Raw genomic sequence first — 22,922 nt, 5'->3', positions numbered from 1 at the left:
GCCTTCGCTAGAAAATCAATCTGAATTTTAGCCATTTACAATACCTGTTGAAATGTAGAGAAAATATTCCTCCACGCGACTGTTGCACCACGTTGTAGCTGTATAAATGTTGAAATGCATGGAATTTTGTCAGATAAGCACAGTTATGCCCCTGTCCAGCTGATAGGTAATACCGCCTAATTATTCATATGGCAGTCTCAATTGACATCCGGCATTTAATGGATGCTGATACCAGTGGAAATTTATCATTTTGTTCGGTGCGAAGCAATTGACTGGCAATAGGTAAACTGGTCGTAGTGGTGTACAATCATGATATTTTACAAAATTGCTGCTAATAGTGGTTTTGAACTGATTTTCAAAATAAAATTTAACTATTGGCAATGGCATTTTTATCATCTCATATTGTGAATACCGGTTTGTAACTATTTTCCGGTGTACTGCTATGTAGCGCTATCCATGTTCAGGTGTTCCACGTAATATCGCTTCTATCTTTCGATTGTTTAGCATTTTCGACCGTCAGAATGTTCTTGTCCGGTTTCCGTATGCGGCATGTATCCCTTGCGGGATGCAATGACCATTGGTAGTATTTCAGTGTTGGTTGAGACAGCAGCACTATTCTTCTGTCTGAGCCCATTCTTCTGACTGACCTGAGCATTATTGTCTATCATGGGGATCTTAAAGAAGCATAGCCTCGAAAGCTCTCCGGACGGCTTCCTTCAAAACCCGACTCGCAGCTGTAATATGGTTTTTGGCTATTTAAAGCTACAAACGCTCACCTATCTTGGCTACTGGAATATTGAGTTTGGTTTGGAGTTTGGGTTCTGCTGTTCTTATTCGGGATTTACTCATGGTATTCCTTCGAGAGACTTTGAAGTATTTCTATGCTTTTTTATCATCTCTCACTCTCTTACTTCTCTCACCCTGGCTGCATCGTATATAATATCGGATAGCCATAGCGGTAAACGCGCTGCTATTCAGCAAGATCAAGTTGAGGGTTGTGGGTTCTAATCCCACCAGTCGAGATCGTAAGGAAAAAACTTCTCGACTTCCCAGGGTCCGTACCCTGCCACACGATATACTAATGCAAAAATGGTCAATTGGCAAAGACAGCTCTCATTTAATAACTGTGGAACTCATAAGAGCACTAAGTTGACCCATAACCCGGGCACATCATCTTTTCGTGGTGCGTTATGGGATAAAGATATACCAGTGAACCCTAGTCCTGACTATTTCAAACGAAGAGAATAGGATGTTATAGTAATCAAAGGAACACTTATTAGTCCTTGTTACACTGTAAACCTTGGTGAAAGTGGCAAGTCTCGGTTTTTCCAGTTGCCGAGAATGATTTTGACAAGGAAAAAATAGAGTCGAACTCAACAGTTTGTTTTCTAATCTTTTATTTATTTAGTTCTCTAGTTTGAAAAAGTAAGGACTAAGATTCTGATGCAAGGACAATATCGGTGTCATTTCTTGACTTTACCAAGAGATTCGATTTTGAATGTTAAAGCGCGCCGCCTGTGGAGAGTGCACTCACCACATTCTTCGAAGGGAATAAACCTTTCAATTGTAATTCTTTTCTGTGATGAAGTTGGGAATTACAACTGTTATTAAACCGAATACTTTATTACTTATCGATAGTGACAAAGTAACACGACATGCACTAAAAAAAGGACACGGGATATACTACAATATATCAAATATTGGTCGCAGTGGTTCATGTTCAGAACAGAATAAAAAACTGAAAAGCAGCGGTGAGTTTCACTGGCTCCGATGACTGTGATTGACTTTGCTTGACTACTGTAGCTTGAATCTCATTACTTTTCCCAACTCTGGTTGTAAAAATTCTGGTAGAAATTTTAGAGAGTCCTCAGCGATTTCCAAAATAGAACAATATATGGAATTCTTCTAACGCGAATACCTCTAGTACCAAATGCTAATCCCATAAACACAGGGATTCTCAAAATAAAACTTCAAGAATTTCTACTAGAATTGCTACAGAAATTCTTGCTCAGATTTTCGAAAATTCTCCCTTTCGAAATTCCCTCGGAGTCTCCAGAAATTCCCACAGGGATAATTTTGAAAAACATATCCAGGATTTTTTAGCCGATTCATTTAGTACCTAATTACTTTTAACGATTTGTGCGGAAAATAATTTTGATGTCTCAATAAATTTGTTCAGGGTTTCCCCGTGAAGTTTCTCCTGGAATTCCTTACACAGATTTATCTAGGGATTGTCCTACATTTCATCCAAGATATACCACTGCAGCAGACTCCTCCAAAAGTTTCCCGAGTTGAGTTAATTTTATATGGAGGCTTTAAAACGTTCACCATGAAATGCTACAACAATAAACCTCTCCAACTTTTTCTGTACACATTTATTCAGAGATTTTGCAAAGTTACTCCAGAGAATACTCCAAAATATTATCCAGTGTATGGTTTGATGATTTTTCTAATATCTATTCCAACTATTTCTCACAAGAGTTCTTTAAGACTTTTTAAAAGCTCCAGAAGATTCTTCAGAGATTTTGGTAGGAGTTTTATCTTACAGGAGTTTATCAAGTATTTATCAAGGAGTTTATTGGAGATTACTTTAGAAATGCATCTCTCATTATTCAGCTTTTCATAATAGTTCAAACATTACCTAAACAATTTCCTAAAATATTCTGGTTAAATTCCGTTTCAAAATTTCTTGAAAATCTCTGCATAAAAAATATGAAGATACCTCTGAAGGAAACCCATGAGAAATCTCTAGGATTAACCCTAGTGGTATTATAAGACAACTTTTTGATTAAATCTTGTATGAATCCCAAACGAAAATTTTGGAGAAAATGCAAACAACTCTCTAAATTTTGTAAAGGAATGCCAGGAGGAAATGTTAGGAGATTCTTCTTCTTCTTGGCATTAACGTCCTCACTGGGACAGAGCCTGCTTCTCAGCTTAGTGTTCTAATGAGCACTTCCACAGTTATTAACTGAGAGCTTTCTTTGCCTAAGTTGCCATTTTCGCATTCGTATATCGTGTGGCAGGTACGATTATACTCTATGCTCAGGGAAGTCAAAGAAATTTCAATTACGAAAAGATCCTGGATCGACCAGGAATCGATCCCAGACACCTTCAGCATGGCTGGAACCGAGGTTCAGTCTTAAAAAAATCGCACTCCAAGAGCTGTTGAGGTCAACTCTTCAGAGCAAGATTTATTCCGATTTTTTGTTTTCAACCAATGCATGCCATGAATCATGACACGTGTATGACAGGACTGAAAGAAAATGAATCAAGTTAGCATTGATGTTCCATTCCATACCGGTTGAAAACTTTTGTCTGACTGGGCATTTTGAATGTGTCTGAAAGATTTCAATATGCACAGCTGTTTTCAGTGAACCGTATCTGTGACCGGAAAATAGCGACAGTTTTTTTATAACTAACGTTCTGACTTCTATGTAGACAATGGCTTCTCACGATACTTTGAAATCTTAAGGGGGCAGGATCCGTCATTGATTTCAGAATTTTCAAAAGCAGTTTTTTCGTTCAAAATCAAGAAAATTTATAGGAAAATGTGTTCACTGTACCGTTTTAACTCATATTCCGAACACTTAAGGCCAACAGTGACTTCATATGCCTCTGATGGGCATAAATTTGCTGAAATTAATGAAAATTTTATTTTCTCCGCAAAGCCTAACTGTTAGCTGTTAGGTGTGCCGTAAAAAATATTTATTAAAACTTGTTTAGTATTGTTTTAACGCAAAAGTATGGAACAACATTTTGATTCAAATGCCGAACACTGTGTTTATTCTGTCTCATATTCCGAACACCTTGATTCAAATTCCGAACAGCAAGAATAAATCGCATTCAAAAGAATAATTTCGCAAATAAATGTATCTGAGCTAGGTCTACTGGTCTCGAACTAGAGAATCATCACTACTCCAGAGGTATAAAATAGATTGGAAGACGTTAAAATTGAATTTCAATTGACTGCCATTTCCTTGTAATTTGATGACATATTTCAGCGAAACATTTCAACCAAATCGCCATACAAAAACCGAGTGTTCAGAATATGAGTCTTTTCGGAATTTGAGACAAAACGGTATTCTATTCTCCAATCGAAACACAGTGAACACATTTTCATCGAATAATTTTTGTTTTCGAACAGAAAAACTGCTTTTGAAGTTTCAATGATGACGATGATTACGATGACGGCGCGTTGAACGTTAAATAGAGAATATGATGCTATCACGAATTTCACGATCAATTTCTGCCAAAAAAAAAAAACTTGGATTCAGCGAAGCTTTGCAGTAGAAATGGCCGGAAGTAGGGCCAATTTGCAGTGGTTTAATACCATTCCCAGCCTTTGTTTTATGACCAAATTCAATTGACTTCCTTACTACTTTGTTGCCAGTTCGATAGGTAGTCTAACTTGTCCCAATCTTCTATGAAACATCAAATATTCTATACGAGGAGCATTTCAATTTTACTTAACTGATTGCATATGAGAGTAATGACATAGATTTAATCATAGGATTGAATCCTTGCATAAATCACTGAGATCAAAAAATCAAGACTCAAAACGATCAACGCATTAAGATTTCTTCAAAGCATGCTTGTTTAAATTTTTGGAACAGAAGGATGTTCTTAGAAGACTGTCGAAGAAGGTCTTATTTGAGAAATTTCAGTAAGAAATGTTGATGAATTCCTGAAAAATTCTTGGGATTAATACCTGAAGGTATTTTTTGACAAATTCCAGAATTAAGTTCTTTAAAAATTTCCAGGAAAAATCTTCAGGAAAACAGTCCTAGGATAGAACCTGACGTAGTGCCACAAGGGACGATTTAAATATGACGTCCATCATTTATTCGGATTTGTACACCCCCCTCTGTCACGGTTTTTCCAATACCTAATACATGCTCTGTCATACTTTCATAGCCCCCCCTCCCCTAAAAGATGGACGTCATTTTTGGATGACCCCCAAGGAAACACCAAAGTGGTTCTTAGAAATGCCTTCTGAGAAAAGTCTACTCGAGGAATCTATTGAATTACAATTAAATTGAATTTCCTGGTTCCTTTTTGACTCTTCTCTTTTATTCTTTTTGGTTACTGATTGGGTTCTGTTAAGTTCGTTTTTTTACTCTGTTTTATCTATCCTTTTTAAAACATGTGTTCTCTAAAATTTCTGCCACTAAATCTAAGCCCTGCATTTGACTACTCTATTGTCTAGCATGAAATAATCGATTTGACATTCATAGTGAGAAAAACAAAAGTTTTTAATCAATACATTATTTCATATGATATAGAAACCATTTATCTGACATGACTAACTTCAATATTTAAAAGACAAAACTGACTATCTTACAAAATTGAACAAAAGTTGTCAAATAAAGCTAAATTAGTCAAACACAATCCCTCCGAAAGAAACCCCGGATTACTAAGAAATCATGGACATGAATATTACGAGAAATCCTTACGAAAATCTCATTACATAGTGGACAAGATTCTTAAAAAAATTGCAGCCGAATTCCTAAAACCTAGGTAGAAATTTTTTGGATTTTTTTTTTATAAAAAGCGAATTTAATACATTTTGAAAAACCTCTTGGCTGTTGAAAAAAAACCTAATTCAATCAGGTCCTGTGTCGTACCGGAAATGGAACCAAAACACTTTCAGTCATTCACAGCTGCGCGTTCACTAACCGGTCGTATTCGCGTATTATCTCTGTGCTCAATGGAAGTTTTTAGAAGATTAAGCGACCATTTATTTTAGGGAGGCCTGTTCCAATTCGGATCCTGTTCTAATTCGGACCATCAAGCATTTCTCAACACTGGCGCTACTGTAAAAATCTTGTGTATCATTTTTCTATCCATCATCTGCATCGTATCTCACACCATAAATGTCTCGCCTTTCAGTAATTGCTTTCATTTTTTATATTCATTCGTTGTTTTGTAGTACTCTGATGTTGTTCTTCTTCATCTTGGCATTACGTCCTCACTGGGACAAATCCTGCTTCACAGCTTAGTGTTCAATTAGCACTTCCACAGTTATTAACTGAGAGCTTTCTTTGCCAAAGTTTCCATTTTCGCATTCGTATATCGTGTGGCAGGTACGATTATACTCTATGCCCAGGAAATTCAAGAAAATTTCCATTACGAAAAGATCCTGGACCGAGCGGGAATCGAACTAAGACACCTTCAGCATGTAGCCGCGGACTCTAATCACTCGGCTAAGGAATACGTTTGGCCTAAGCTGTCACCTCATCAGATTGTTTTGATATGTCTATGCACTGTGTGTGCTCGAAAATTACAAAATGTGTGTTGGTTCAATCCGGACCATTTGACATGGTTCAATCCGGTCCTTTTAAGGGGGCAGGATCCGTCATTGATTTCGGAATTTTCAAAAGCAGTTTTTTCGTTCAAAATCAAGAAAATTTAAAGGAATATGTGTTCACTGTATTCTATACTTCAGCCGAAACACAGTGAACACATTTTCATCGGATAATTTTTAGGTCTGAACAGAAAAACTGCCTTTGAAGTTTCGATGATAACGATGATTACGATGACGGAGCGTTGAACGGTAATTCTCGACTAGCACTCAACCGATTCAAAGAGCTTTACCACGGAAAGTCTCATCGACATAATAGTAAATCATAGAAGTTATAATATTGATTGATGATGCCTTTATTTTTGTTGTTATCGAAATAGAGTTTTCTAAAATTATCTAAAAACACGGAAGACAGCCAAAAATTAACGGAATTAATAAACCGTTTGTTCAAAAAGCATCTCCATCAGTTCCACAGCCAAGCTGAATCCAAGTTAGTTCGACAATACGATCGAAAAAAACAAATCCGCGAGTGCAAAGAAAATCACAGTTAGCGTTCCTTATTCGATGTTCTGTAACTCGATTTTCTCCTTGCTCAGTAGAATGGGCTACTCTTCAATATAGCATTCTTTGACCCCTTTGTAAATTTATACCTTTTCTACCCGATATTCCCTTATTCCATCCTATTTGTTTTACCGTTTTGATTCATATTACGGACACTTAAGGACTCAGAGAAATATAACTCAGCATAGAGCATACAAAATAAATCATTCTGTGTGATTCCTTAACGCTATCGAGCGTCGGAAGCCCTTTACTTTCGAACGGTGGATGAAGAGTACGCTTCCGCAACTTCAATAATTTTATATAAATCAAAATGTGTGGCCTTTTCATGATTCTTATTCCGGACGCTTCCACACTTTTGCCTCATATTCCGAACACTTTGAATCGAATTCCGGACAGCTCATGATAATCATCAATGGAATAGTCAAATCATCAATCGAAATCGTTAAACCACCAAAGAGACATCTAAGGTAGTTGGGCATTATAAATTTTCAAAGATGTTTATGGAAAAAAATTACTGAAACGAGCCTTGAAATTGAGAACTTTTGAACAGCAAAAATTGAAACATTTCGCGTGAAATGTTTCCCATACAAAGTAGAGTGTCCGGAATTTGAAGCTGTTCGTAATATGAATCAAAACGGTAGTTTGCTATAAAAGTTAACCTCTCTAACTCCATACTTCCATGAACAATTTAAATGTGTTGAGTTTTTACTATTTTTAACGTTGAAATTACTATTTAGAAATAAATGAATCACAAAAAATGAATAGTCCTCTCAAAAAGAGTCAAGAAAGGTTGCCTGTACTTAATTTTGAATTAGATTCAATTCCATTTAGTTTTTTTTTTTAATAAAATTCACATTTTACTTGAGCTAGCTCTGACTGACATGTACAAAAAAGGTAAAAAAAAACTTGATACTAAAAAAATCGGAATTATATTTTATTACTAGCATAGCAAAAAAAGTATGAAATATGGGATGATCCGACCATAAGGGTCCGAGTTGGAACAGGGTTGATCCAATTCAGACCTTCTGGAGAATTTTGTTCAAACATGTCTAATCATGGTCCGGTAGGCGTTAGAAATAAACGCTCTGAGAGAAAAGTGTGCGCACTACATCCTGCATTCACGAAACAAATTTTCATGTCGTGTTTCGAGAATATGGCCCAAAAACTATTTTTAGGTCCGAATTGGACCGAATTTTGCGGAAACTTTTCCAAAAACGAATAATTAAAAAAAAAAATAAACACCTGCGGATAAAATAGAAATCATACTATGAATAACGGGTATACGAAACGGTTCTTAAAAAAATCTGTAGTACAGTAGTTTCAGTATCATAATAAGGATTAAGGAGGCCGGACTTGATGTAGTGGTTAGAACACATGCTTTTCACGCTGAGGACCTGAGGTTGAATTCCATCTCAAGATAGTCATTTATAACGTAATGGTTATTTTAACGACTTGCTTTGGAAGGGAAGTAAAGCCGGTGGTCAAGAGATGTACTAAGCCAGAGCTTCAAATCTCGTTAACCTCCGCCCAGCAAATGAAAATAAAAGGTTCAAATTATTACGTTTTCGGCAATTCTTGACGGATTGCCTTTGTTTTAATTCGAATGAAATCGTCTTAATGTCTAGTTTTTCGATGATCATTGGAATTTTCGAATATGTCCGCTGGTTCGGAGTTATTCCGTGGGCCACTGGGACAAGTCGGGTAAAAAAGACTCCAGCTTTTGCAATCACTTTTCACCCAACTTATTAATATAAATCTCATTCCAACTTAACTTGTTTTTATAGTTTCGACTACGGACGTCATATGAGAACTACATTAGACACTGAGACTAGCTTTGGCCTTGGGTTTTTTTATGGGACCTCCTTAGAACCGGCCAAAATAGGTCAATTGTATGTTTCTTCTTGACTGTCGAACTTCTTCTTCTTTTTCTGGCGTTACGTCCCCACTGGGACAGACCTTGCTCCTCAGCATAATGTTCTTATGAGCACTTCCACAGTTATTAACTGAGAGCTTAACTATGCCAATGACCATTTTTGCATGTGTATATCGTGTGGCAGGTACGAAGATATTCTATGCCCTGGGAAGTCGAGAAAATTTCCAACCCGAAAAGATCCTCAACCGGTGGAATTCGAACCCACGACCCTCAGCTTGGTCATGCTGAATAGCTGCGCGTTTACCGCTACGGCTATCTGGGCCCGTGACGAACTTTTAATATATTATTATAAATAATATGACGTCCGCAGTCAAAACTGTAAAACCAAATTGAAATGGAGTATCAATGAGTTGGGTAAAAGTTGATTGAAGAAGAATTTGGGGTCATTTTTACCCGACTTGACCCAGTGACCCACCGGAATAACTCCAAACCGATGGAATTTTCCAAAAATTCAAATGATGAGTGAAAAACTAGACATCCAGACGATTCTATTCGATATTAAACGATGGCAAGCCGTTTAGAATTGCTAAAATTGCAGCGATTTGAACATTTCTTTCATTTGCACATTTTCACAAAATTTATTGAATGCTTGCACAGAATTCATTGAAGATCATCTGCCGTACATACACAAGAAGTTGTAAACGGAACAGAGATTTTTTCAATGTTTTTAGCATTTCATTTTCATCTTTGCAAGCTGGAAAAGCTTAGGACGCTTCTTACACAAATCTATCAGAACTGAACTGAAGGATAATCACCCCCATTCTTGTTTACGTCCGAATGCTTTTTCGATCGAAAACCGTTTTGCATTCCCAGCAAAATCAAATGGGCCATAGATTTGAACGAATAGGATTCGATCAAAAGTTGGATCCGCCGTAAACAAGAACAAGAATGTCTACAATCATTATCGAATAGAGTATCATTAAATTATAATCTTTAAGAGAGCCTGTCCTGATCACAGTGGGTTTCCAAATTACATTGAAGTAGATCTAAACATTTTCTTTGGGTTCTAAAAGTCAATATTGCCTTGTAACAGAGTATGAATATTGATAAATATTCATATAAGAGATACTTGTACCACCAAGTGCTAGATAAAATTTCCTATTTGAGTTACTGATTCTACAACGCTGCGTCGAGTTCATAATGCACACACTTAATTTTCGTTTCTCTGGTCCGTGTTATCAGTGTCAACTGCATTGCAAAAACAATTACAGAATACCACGCGCGTATGTACTTACTTTTCCAATCGATCACCGAGCGCTTCCGATTTGTCGACTTCCAGTGGTTTGAACAGGTCCTGAAGCTCCAACACTTTGTTGTAACCCTTCCGGAACAAATCTATAGTCCACCAGAACGTCAGAACCGACAAAATGTTGGCTTTCTCCCGTGGGTTTGTAGCAAGTTTCCTTCTAATCGATTCCATTCTAGCATTGCTTGCTCACTCCGGACACTGTATCACTGAAATTATTCACTTCTTCGAGGACGCTTTTGCACGCTTCAATTCTTCAATTTCCACCCGGCCAGCCGTAGAAACTTCACGAAAACGCTCACTGATCACACTGTACAAACATGGAAGAAACGTGAATCAATCTAGCTGTGTTGGGACCGTCTGGTCAATCTGGACCGAACGCTGAAAACCACCTCTCTTCTCGAGTTACACAGCCGGAATGATAAGGCGACGTAGCGCCCAATGGAAGAATAGTAGCTAGTAGTCATTTGATACCTCGTCTCGGAAGGCATGCCTATTCGATTGTAATGGTGGAAAGAGCGCCTCGTCACGAACGCAAATATATTGTACATGTTTGCACTGGCATTCACCGGTTGATTTGGTATCTTATCTCCTAAATGTTCGGCGTCATCCGTCGACAGACCGTATTTGATGAAATGCAGTCACATTAGATGTCGTCACACGGTGCTAAATAGCAAGTCATTGCTCAACGTCTGATTGATTTTCGTGATTCAGTCTAAAGAACGGGGGGCCCGCCGGGATGATCATAAAATTACTGACTAAGGTCAAGGTGAAAACCCGTAGTAAGCGCCAACTAATCGACTCAAAAATCTTGTCTACACGCCGCGATAGCTTATCAATGGTCTGTAGTGGAAGCTCTTTTAATTATTATTCGGAAGCTAATCGAAAAGAAATTATTGCAAATAAACAATAAAAATTCCGTTTCGGAAATCGGAAACAAGCCGTCAAGATTTGGTAACAAAAAGTGAATCGTGAACTTATAGTTCACGGCTTGTTCCAGAACGGATTGATTTTTGTACACAACTATATTAGAACTGTTTCAAAATGCGGTCAAATAGGAAGTAAACATAGAAAGACGATGATTGCTCACGAGGCTGCTATCAGTTTTACACTTCGAAATAGTGTGTGGCACGTTTTAGTTGCCATTAGGTCAATGACATACTACTGATCAGAGTAGTATAAGTTATTCAGTTCGGCGTTCACATTTTAGTAGGGATACCTGTTTTTTACTACTTATCATAAGAACGCAGACAGTATTCATAAAACTGCGACTAGATATTTCTAATTGGTCTAGTCACGTGATCAGCGATCGCATCATTCTGCGGGTGTGCTGAATAGGAAATGAATTTCTGTTCCGATCGGCTGACCTTTTGAAAGAGCTGAAGGTCTGGGATATAGCACTTGTGTGTTACGAGACAATGAATTCGGTGATCATGTTTCATTTCATAAAAGTAGCTAATCAACATATTTTGGACCCACGTTTTTATTGTTTCACTGATGTAATTTTTGAGAAATTTATTTGGTAAATGCAAGCCGCTCCCACAGTGGGGTAAATGATAAAAAATGGGAATATATAGGTATGTACTCCTTGTCAAAATTTATTGCGGCATGCAAAAAAAAAACATATCCACATTCGCAATTTTGTTTTTAGTCAATATAGGGGGAGATCCCCCAGTACCGGACACTTAAGCCACTAAATTCATAATTCGAAAAATATAGATTTTATGGGCTTGTGTTACCCATTCATGATAAATATTACCATTTTTATAGTGTACAAAAATAAATTTGAAAAAATAAATATGGATTTTGACATTGCATTTTGATGATGTATTTAAGTACCAAATTGATCGATCTTGAAAGGTGGCACCCAATACCGGACACAATCTGGAAATGCCTCGAATTCTGTAAATTTGAACATCATTGAATGTTTACACTATAGGAATAGTTAAGAATTACCAATTCAATGCATTTGCAATATTTACATGAATAATTTGAGTTTTTCTTAGTTTGTCAGATGCCTATCAAAAATCCCTTTCATACATAATCAAAAATAGCACATTTTACGATGTTGTTCTGAATGTTCATTCTTCTTAATTTTATTGCATGTTTGATACCATGATCGACGGAACCCATGAAAAATAAAAGTATTTTGAGACACTGATGCTATAATTACAAAGATATCATATAACAAATCAAGCTGTCCGAAACTGAGGGACAGGAGGTGCTTAAAAGTGATGCACTTCCAAAGTAGAGTATGGATATCGAGGAAATTTCATTCTCGATAAATTGTATTTATTAACGATTTATCGAACTTTCAATAATTACACACAACTTACAATGGTCGGCTTAAAATCATAGTGGATAAAATGACATTTTTCGCTTCGTGACCGTGCGATTAGCGGCGTCAGCTCGCAAAAATCAGTATGTTGACCGAATTGAAAGGCACAGGTCTAGTTTCAGATACCCTCCCGGAGATCCGGATTTGGTTAATGTGGCCACCGGGAACCTGCTACATCTGAAAAAGTCCCTTTAGAGACCCTTACTTTATCGACCTGTAGTTTCGTAACTAAACAAGTAATCTGAACCGTCCTCATATTGTTGAATATGTATTCACATGTACTGTGAATAGAGATTCTCAAATCATTTACTTATTCATACCCGGTTCCGGAAACCCGGAACGTCCGAAAAATAAATTTCCATCGCAGTTTTGTGTATGTATTCACATCGGTACTATTCGGTTGATGGATATGTTGGCATACAATTTCTCTATAATTAGGAACCAATTACCGGCGCACATCCTCTGAAAATTGGTCCAGTATGGTCCATGCGGAATCGGTTCCTGGAGTCCCGGAAGGTGGCCAATCTGTACAAATCAATTAAATTACTCGGATTTATGCCCCAAAATAAAATGAATTGTGTCCAATTCTTTACGATTTATCATGTTTGGATGTATTTTGCCAAAAGGATGAATGTATGGTCATTCTGGTCCTTTTGGAGCACCGGAATGGCCACCGGGAAACCATTCAATTATAGACGAATGACCTCTCTGACTCATTGTGACCACCGAAATAACCCAGGAATGACCACCGGAGATATCTATATTGTGGGAATTTTTGTTAGGGACTTAACAAAGGTTAAACATTATAGAGGCGTTATATAAGCGAGAAAATCTGCTAAAGTAATAGCAAGGACAAGCTCTGTTGTGTTATTTAATAAAAACAAGATTTTATTTAAAATCAGATTTTAAACAAAACCCCAAAAGAACTTTATAAAAATATCCTCAAGAATCCATAAGGAAATTTGCTTAAAGGGTTCACTGACAAATTCTTCTTAGTTCTTATAGGAAGACTTACGGCTTCGGCTCCAATCGACTATTATCGGCAATCAAATTTCAAACGCCAAATACACAACATTTTTCTATCAAAACACACCATTGAAAACATTCAGATGATTCTTTGTTCTGTCAGCTTCCCGTTGACAAGATTTCTGAGACTGAACAATCAATTTTACCAGAGATGTCATCAATTCAAACACCGACTCAATTCAAAATGCGACTGATTTGGAACTGCCGAACAGCTCTTATGGGAATGTTGCCGAAGAGATTTAGGCTGCCGACAATAGTCATACTGAGAAGAGATGCACATAAATGTAAACAAATAAACACGTAATTTGTACGCTGATGTCCGAGAAAATTACAAAAGAAGCGCGGCATCGGCTTAGACTGCCGAGAATACGTAACTTCCCCTAATTGGATTTTCGTAGAGACAACCAGCAGTTTTTAATCTTTTAATGATTTCTGGTGAGATCTTTAACAAGAGTTGGCTTTTTCGGTGTACTCCAAGTATGGTCTTGCCAAGATATTCCTCATGGCGCAACCCAAGCAACATTGGGGGTCGTCCATATACCACGTGGTTATTCATGGGGGGAGAAGGTCTGGCCAAAGATCACGGTTCATACAAATTTTAAAATTTTTGTATGGACAAATGATCACGATGGGGGAGAGGGGTTGTCTGGAATCCCAAAAAACTATCCACGTGGTTAATGGACAGTAGGGTGCGGCTTATTTTTCAAAAGTTCTCAAAACCAAAAATGCGTGTGCTCTGATGAATTCTTGTGATTAGAAGAAAAACCTCAAAGTTTGGGCCAAAAATATTAAGATTTAGAGGTGGCGCAAGCGTCTTGAAGGTGAATTTTCAGGTCATAAAAAATGGCATTCAGTGAAGTCACCATAACTTCGGTAATGTCTAACCAATTTTGAAACTTTTGACACCATTATCTTCAAAATTTAATTTATGAAAACTTTGTAGAACCACAAATTTGTCTAAAAGCGAAACTAGTTTCCATCAAATTAAATTTTTCCTCATTGTACTAAAAAATATCTTTGTTTGACCATAACTTCATGAATACTCAACCGATCCAAATCTTTTTGCATGGTTTTGAAGCTTATTGAATTATTTTCAAATTTTTCATACATCACATTTCACTAAAAAAATGTTTTGACCAAGTTATTTAACAAAAACTGCACAAATACATGATTTTTCAACGAAAAACGCTAGTTTTTTTTTTTCAATTTTTTGTCAGTTAAACTATATTTTTAAAGCTGAAACTGAATTTCCTCATTTGTTAAACCTGTAAAAAGAACTATGCAACATTTTTTTTAATAATTTCGAAACAAAAAGATTTTTGCCCATGTTAAAAAATATGCGCACTATTCAACTCGTAATTAAAACAAGATGCTTTATAAATATAAGTTTTATAGGGAAAAAGTAATTTTTGGCGAAAAAAGTTAAATAATCCAAAGATATTGGATTTTTTTCATTGAAAAACATGTATTAGGTAGTTTTTGTTACAAAACTAAATCAAAACCATTTTTTAGAAAAAAGTGTTGTAAGAACAGTTTGGAAACAACTAAACTTTCTTCAAAACCATGTAAAAAGATTTGAAGTCGGTTGAGTATTTATGGAGTAATGGTATAAAATATGAAATATTAAATATGAATTTTTGAGTAAAATGGAGAAAAAATTGTAGATAACTACTTTTAACTTAGACTAGTTTAGATTTTAGACAAATTCGATGTTCTACAAAGTTTTCATAAATTTAATTTTGAAGATAATGGTGCTAAAAGTTTTAATTAATTAGAAATTACCGAAGTTATGGTGACTTCACTGAAGGCCATTTTTTATAAGTTGAAAATTCACCTTCAAGACGCTTGCGCCACCTCTCAATCTTGATATTTTTGGCTCAAACTTTGAGGATTTTCTTCTAATGTGATTTAAATTCATAAGAGCGCACGAATTTTTGGTTTTGAGAACTTTAGAAAAATAAGCCGCACCCTAATAGACAGCCCCTTGCTGGGTTTGGCTCATAATATTCCCATTCCTACTATTTTTCCGTTTTAATCAAGTTGCAAATCATCAAAGTAATTTAAAATTTTTGAATGAGTGATCGTATAATTTTGATTGCCGTCCAATTCAGAAGAGATGATGATGATGAGTTAATTATTTGCCGCTTTGTCGTTTCAAGTTAACCCGCACGCTTTTTCGGTTGTGCTACTTTCATCTTATTCAGCAAGTGACAAGTATTGGAAGGTGCATGCGATTTTCCTCAGATATTCATTAGACTGCTTCCAAATTTGATCATCGCCACGCGTTTACCCAGAGTTCATTTGAGAATCAAGCACAGTGCTAACAAGCATGGTTGTGCTGCTGGCGCGACCGCATTTCACGCAAATCATCTTCGTTAAATTTCGACTTCACATTTTTTACAGTGTCCAGGCTCTTGATGAATTACCACACTCGAAACACTAACATAAAAATGTGCGAATATCATCTAGGTGCTCCCAAAGCACTTGATATTGCAAAACGCTATGTTCATCATTGCGAAGCACTACCTAACTCTCGACCACTGGCTGACAAGTTGGCAATTTCATCCGTCACATTACGTATAGGTCGGCTTCCATGATGATTTAGCAGTTTTAACAGCAATACATTCATACATTCGTTTTTGGGCGCAATCAGACGAACATGACGATGAAATTTAAATATTTGCTAGTTGTACATATGAGGTTCAGGATTATTCAAGATTTGTTTGAGATTTACTCAAATTTAACAGAATCTTCAATTTGGTGTATTTGTTATATCTGACAAATATGTAATCGTGATTCATCGTACTGATTGCCGTTTCCAAATTGAAACTCAGTACTAAAATTGGCTACCATCAGTCAACAAACAGGTGTCAACGACATTCTTTACAATTACCAATACAGCATCATAACCTTCGTTAGCCGACACATTCTTGACCTTAACAGTATCGATAGACGAAGTATCAGCATTTCAAGGGCATTTATAGAGATAATTTGATTTCAGGAGCTGAGATTGAGCAACACATTCCACCTCTATCGAGTAATTTGTTGAATGCCATGTTAGTCCAGAGTTAACGTAAACGTAGAGATAAGATACCAGTGTAGACAGACAAACGAAAAGCCCGAAAAAATAAGGTGCACAAAAAGTAATCACACTGTTTGCTTACATCACCCTTCGTCCGTATCGGGTAAATCGCGAGGCAAAAATAAAAAGTGCACACATAAAACGGACAGCCATAGTTAATCTGGTGTTCACATTAACCGCATGTCTGCTGCCAACAAGTGTGCTTGATTCATTCATTCATACTGCGTTACGGCACTCATACGCGAGTTGTTGAATGCTGATGTACAACTGATACTCAGCTTTTTGATAAATCGTTTTCTGACATTAGATGCTCTTCCCACTTTTACTGTCCATCGACTTGGGCATATAGTTAATCGTTCTGGATTGTAATCGGAATTTGTCAGTTTCATGTCCTACAGGTTTTGATACTATTCTGCACCATTTTCACGAATGCATTTTACCACTTATGCATTTGAACACTGTTGCACAACGAAATGCTACCTTCGCAAAAGTTACTTTTCTTAAAACATAATATACAACAATTACCACTAACTTCACAATGTTCCACAAACCAACAACACAACAATGCGCATATGCCAAACTCAACAAATCGACACAGAGGTTCTCTCCCTTTCCGGATGGACGCCGACGACGGACGGTAGGGACTTTACGCGGGAGACAGACGTCGAGAACCACGACAAAAACGGCACTTTGGCGCGAGCTCGTCCTCTCCCCAGAGACGCTGAACGATGACTGGCTGACGAATTGGCCGAGTGAATGAATCGCTACTCTTCGCTCCTCGTAGTGGAAGTTATACCACAGACATACAGACGTGACACTGCTGAAAATCGCAGGGACCACGCTTTTAACGATCATTTCGAAACTCCTTTGCTTCATACTTCGCCACCAGAGGCGCGCGCATCGCTTTGTTCGTGCTTGACGTTTCACGCTAGCGCCTTCTGCGAGTAGGTAGGGGGGCTGGGGGCAAGAAGGACACCTTAAGATATATAGGTTCAAATCATGGTTGATTAGCACAATTTTTGAAGATTATTCCAGTGTAGGGGCAAGCTCAGCTCTTGTTCTAAATGATGTTATCGATAGATTTCAAAAATATAAGAAACACATGATGATTTGAGATTTTTGAAAATGTCCCTTCTTATGAGGTTTTTAAACGAGGCACGGGGCAAGAGTGCCACTCGTATGGGGCAAGAAGACCACCAGAGCAAAATGCCACAAATTTTGTATATTATTATTTCCCCGCCTAAAGGATAAATTGTAGAGTAAGTAAAGATAAAAACTGATGGATAAAAGTTGACTTATAGTTAAAAAGAAATTTTACGAAATTAATTTATTTTTCATCTTATTTGACTGTAACAATAATAGTAAAAATTTTCAGAAACCATTTTGAATGTCCAAGTTGCTTTATTTTGATTTTATTTAGTAGGAAACATTGATTGAATGCAATATTAAACAAGAAAAATAAAAGTTCATTTGATTTTACATGAGAAAATTGCGGTGTCCCTCTTGCCCCATAAGACATACTGTTATTATATATGCAAAATTTAATGTCAAAAGGACTTTTTCGAAAAAAAAATCCTCACAGCTATATTAAACAATTGAAAATCATCAATACTGTGCGGAAAAATCAATATGTTTTGTATTTGTTGGGAGTCAAACCTTGTTTTCCAGCCTTACATTCTTATAATATTTCGCATATTTTGCGTTGGTGAGTTAAAGACATTTTTCTAATTTTTTGTACTAAACATTTTTAACTGTAATATTTACACAACCCTCAATTAGTACTCAATTTATACTTATCCTGCGTTAAACATAAAAAAAATTGATTTGAACTACGTGAAATTAGAGGTGGCACTCTTGCCCCGGGTGTCCTTCTTGCCCCATGTCCCCCTACATAATCGCACTTCGTGCAACATGGCCACTGGATGATGATGATGGTGTGAAGTGGGCGATAAGTTTTGAAGGAAACTGTTCTTAGCGTTACGTCTGTTTGCCTGTGGTTATACCGACGACCTAAGCGAGTATTGTGTGCAACAATGCCGGCACAGCTTCACTGGGGGCGTACCGATCGACGAGCGGCACGTTCGCAATATTGCTCTGAGCCCAGTCAACTGTTTGGTGTTGGAGAATACAGCCACAGCGCTGCGAATACACTTTTAGAAGCACGTGCGAGGAAGCTGTATGCGAAAACAGGGGGAGAGTATGGTGTAGAAAGCACCTAGATCAGTTCAGTAAGTTGAACTTACTAAGTTCAGTTTGAAATGTTATATTTTGAACAATAAGGCGTGCGTGCATGTACATGTATAAGATTGACATCCTGGGGTAGACAGTACATGGTTGAAGAATGCCATAATTCAACAATCATCACAGTTTAAATTTTGATCAACCTTGTACCTTAGGGTGGGGCTTATTTTTCGAAATGTTTTAAAACCGAAAATTCGTGTGATCTTCTGAATTCAAATTACATAAAAATGGAAACCTCAAATTTTGAGCCAAAAATATAGAGATTTAGAGCTAGCGCATGCGTCTTGAACGCGTATTTTCAAGTTATGAAATATGACCTTCAGTGAAGTCTTCATAACTTTGTTATTTTCCAACCAAATTTGAAGCTCTTAGCATTATTCTTTTCAAAATAGAATTTATGAAAAGTTAAAACTAGTCTAAGTTCAAAGTAATTTTCTCCAATTTTTTTCCAATTTTTACTATTTTTTGTTTGACCATAGCTTAATAAAAACTTGACCGATTCCAAATATTTTTACATGCTTTTGAAGCAAACTTAGTAGATTTCAAACCGTGGGTACAACAAATTAATTTAAAAATGGTTTTGACTCATTAATTTATTCAAAACTGCCCAAAAACATGAAATTTTAACGAAAAATATAATATCTTCCATTTTTTTTTTTTTTTTTTGAAAATAAACCGTAATACTTAAGCTGAAACTGTTTTTTTTTCTCATTTGTTAAACTTACAAAAAGGTAGTAGAAGCAATTTTTCATAAATTTTATAACGTATAATTTCTTAGATTTTTTTTTAATATATGCATTTTGTAACTTTTAACAAGATGCTTCATAAACTTTAGTTAACCTCTCTACCGGCAGCTTCATTTTTTCACCACAAAAAAATATTCAAACAGTGATAACTTTTTTGTTTTTCGAAATTTTTGCACCATTTTTTCACAAGCTCTCAAAAAACTCTTGTATTTTAAGAGTCTGTATCAATATTGATCATTGGTCATACGGTTTTAAAGATATTCAGATATGCCTTGGGGGACCGACATTCCCCATACAAAAAATCTTTGGGCGTCATTTTGTTTCTAGTCAATTTATCAAAAAACTAAAATGTGGGCTAAACAATGTCAGGTTATAAGGAGATTCACTGAAAAAATCATACAAATCGGTTGAGAAAGCTTGAAGAAATCAGAAAATTACAAAAAGACGTTTTTTGAAGTTTCTAAGATCTTTATACGGCCAGATTGGTACCAGACACATAAAGGTTCGTTACTCCAAAATGGTTGCACCAATTTGCTTCATTTTTTCACAACAAACTCTCATTGAAGTATTGTTTCGAACAGCGAATGACCGAACATTAGAAAAAATCTGTAGCCTGAGATATTTACGTAGATTGTAGAAAAAAGTCGGTCCCCCAAGAAATTTCGGAAAATCTCCGGATCTAGATGACTTATGATCAATATCGACACAGATTCTCAAAATAGAAGAGGTTTTTGAGGGCTTGTGATTTTTTTTTTGCAAAAACAGCGAAAAACGAAAAATTTATCGCAGTTTGAATATTTTTTGTGGTGGAAAAATGAAGCTGCCGGTAGAGGGGTTAAACAGTAGAAAATTAATCTCCGGCAAAAAATAATCAACAATTCGAAGAAATTTAATTTTTCCCTTAAAAATCACGCTTTTGGGTAGTTTTTGTTAATCAACTTAGTCAAACAATTCTTTAATTAAATCCGTTGTAAACTGTTGGGGCGAATGGAGCAGAGCTGGGCGCTTTACCACTGGGCTCTATCCTGACAGCTGGACTGTCATGCGACTGATGCCATGTCAGTTTTGTATAAAAAATGTCATTACGACTTCCGCCTACTCGAGTAACACCATTCTATGTACCGGTTCCTTTTAATAAAGTAGTATAGTTTTAATTATTGAATCCGCGTACGTTTTATTCGGGTTATAGTTATCACGGCCACTTGTAGACGCGTATTCAACAGTGGCGACTCGGTAATCGCGATTTTGTTTCGTTCGCGCGGTTAATAAGTGAACGGAAAAATCACACCTCCCACGCGGAAAAGGAAAAGGTTGGAAGTGGATGAAAGTCCGGATCGATCCTCTTCTCCGGTGAACATGAGCCAGCAACAGCAGTAAGCGTTGCATCAGCAACAACCGATCCCCACGGATGCGTTAATTCTGCAGGTTCTCCAACAGTTGCAGCAGCAGCAGCTCGTAACTAATCAACTTCTCAACAACCATCGTGAGACGCAGGAACAGCAAAAGCTATTCATTCAGCAACAAGGCGCTTCGGAATCTTCAAGTTCAAGTGCCGACGGGGCCAGAAGCGATTCTGGATTCGCTTGCCGGCAATATAAAAGAATTCCGGTATGACGTCGAGGCCGGCAGCACATTTGCTGCTTGGTTCGCTCGATACGACGATCTCTTTGCTCGTGATGCTGCTAGGACGATGCCGCGAAGGTTAGACTGTTGATGCGTAAATTGGGAACCACTGAGCATGAACGCTTCATCAGTTTTATCATGCCAAAAGCGCCCAAGGACTTTACGTTCGACGAAGCGGTAGTCAAGTTGAAGAGCTTGTTCGGTGCTGCGGAGTCGGTGCTTAGCAAGCGTTACCGTTGTCTGCAGATATGCAAGGGGGCGACAGAAGATTATATTTCATACGCATGTCGTGTTAACAAATGTTGTGTGGAAGTCGAGTTAAAAAAGCTGTCCGAAGAAGAATTTAAAAGTTTAATGTTCGTGTGTGGATTGAAATCCGAAGCTGATGCGGAAGTGCGAACGAGACTTCTTTCTCGCATAGAGGAGCGCGCAAACGTTACGTTAGAGCAATTGTCAACCGAATGTCAGCGATTGCTCAACCTTCGACATGACACGGCTATGCTCGAAGGAAGTGGAAGTTCGGCGAACCAAATCAGGCGACACCAGCGGTTCCAGAAGCGTGCTAGTCTGAGACAGGAAAGTTCGTCGAAGCCTCAGCTTGCAAGCAGCACACCAAAGAGACCATCAGGTCCATGCTGGAGCTGTGGTGGAATGCATTATAGTCGGGATTGCAGTTTCAAGACTCACCAGTGTGCGGACTGCAGTCGGTATGGCCATAAAGAGGGCTATTGTGCAAGTGCGAAGAAACCAGCTCCTCGTCGTTATTTCAAACGGAAGTCCCAAAGCATTACGGTTGAGACGAAGACTGTGACAGTATCGGTGGATTTGGTTCGCGGTAGAAGAAGATTCGTTCCCGTAGTGTTGAATGGTGTGTTCGTCCGATTACAGTTAGATACGGCGTCGGACATTAGTGTGATTTCCGTGGACACTTGGAAGCGACTAGGAAAACCATCAGTACGCACGCCGTCGGTTAAAGCGAAGGCCGCATCCGGAGACAATTTAAAGTTAGTGTCGGAATTCGATTGTTCGATTACGGTAAACGGTGTGAGTCAAGTCGGTACGGTTTTTGTAGTGAATCGCGACCTGCATATTTTGGGGTTGGATTTGATAGACGCTTTCCAGTTGGATACAGTACCGATCAGTGCGTTATGTAACAAGGTCACGGGTTCTCCTACCCTCGTCGAACGATTGAAGACTGAGTTTCCGGAATTATTCAGTACGTGCTTGGCAAGTGCACGAAAGCAACCGTCAAGTTAGAGTTGAAGCCGAATCAACAATCAGTGTTCCGTCCTAAACGCCAGGTGGCGTACTCGGTGTATCAAGCGGTGGATGACGAGTTGGACCGTCTCATGCGGATGAAGATAATAACCCCAGTGGACTATTTGGAATGGGCCGCTCCGATTGTGGTCGTCCGAAAAGCGAACGGCAATATTCGAATCTGTGGAGATTACTCCACTGCGCTAAACGATGCGTTGCAGCCGAACCAGTACCCCCTTCCGCTACCGCAGGACATTTTTGTAAAGCTCGGCAACTGCAAAGTTTTTAGTATCATCGATATGTCGGAATCCTATTTGCAGTTGGAAGTCGATGAACCCTCTAGCAAGATGCTGTCTATAAATACACACCGGGGCATTTACAAAGTAAACCGCCTTGCGCCCGGCGTCAAAGCAGCACCAGGGGCGTTCCAGCAGGTTGTCGATGCCATGTTAGCAGGTCTGAAGCACACCTGCGGCTACCTAGACGACGTCATCGTTCTGACGGTTAAGAAAACCGCTGAGATAGCACTCCAGCGTAAGAGGAGGGGTATTCGCTACTGCGCAGT

The 22,922-nt window shown here is 37.8% G+C and overlaps 1 protein-coding gene across 4 annotated transcripts in view; it reads right to left on the bottom strand.

The window, feature by feature from the left end:
• The window catches only part of LOC5567254 (multidrug resistance-associated protein 4), a 35,409-nt gene extending 18,175 nt beyond the window's left edge, over positions 1–17,234 (bottom strand). The window contains exons 1-2 of one of the 4 annotated variants that reach the window (XM_021851094.1): positions 17,016–17,234; positions 10,034–10,354 (exon numbers count right to left, since the gene is read on the bottom strand). In XM_021851094.1, the coding sequence (XP_021706786.1) occupies positions 10,034–10,218 (185 nt within the window). In that variant the 5' untranslated portion in view covers positions 10,219–10,354; positions 17,016–17,234. Of the gene's footprint in view, positions 1–10,033; positions 10,355–16,886; positions 16,905–17,015 lie in introns of those variants that run through there. The other 3 variants (XM_021851093.1, XM_021851095.1, XM_021851096.1) reach the window with 3 other exon arrangements.
• Between the last annotated feature and the right edge of the window lie 5,688 nt (positions 17,235–22,922).

The sequence above is a fragment of the Aedes aegypti genome, chromosome 3 (assembly GCF_002204515.2).
Source record: "Aedes aegypti strain LVP_AGWG chromosome 3, AaegL5.0 Primary Assembly, whole genome shotgun sequence".
NCBI lineage: Eukaryota > Metazoa > Arthropoda > Insecta > Diptera > Culicidae > Aedes > Aedes aegypti.
The sequence above is the reverse complement of the archived record's forward strand: the minus strand, read 5'-3'. Positions and strand labels throughout refer to the sequence as shown.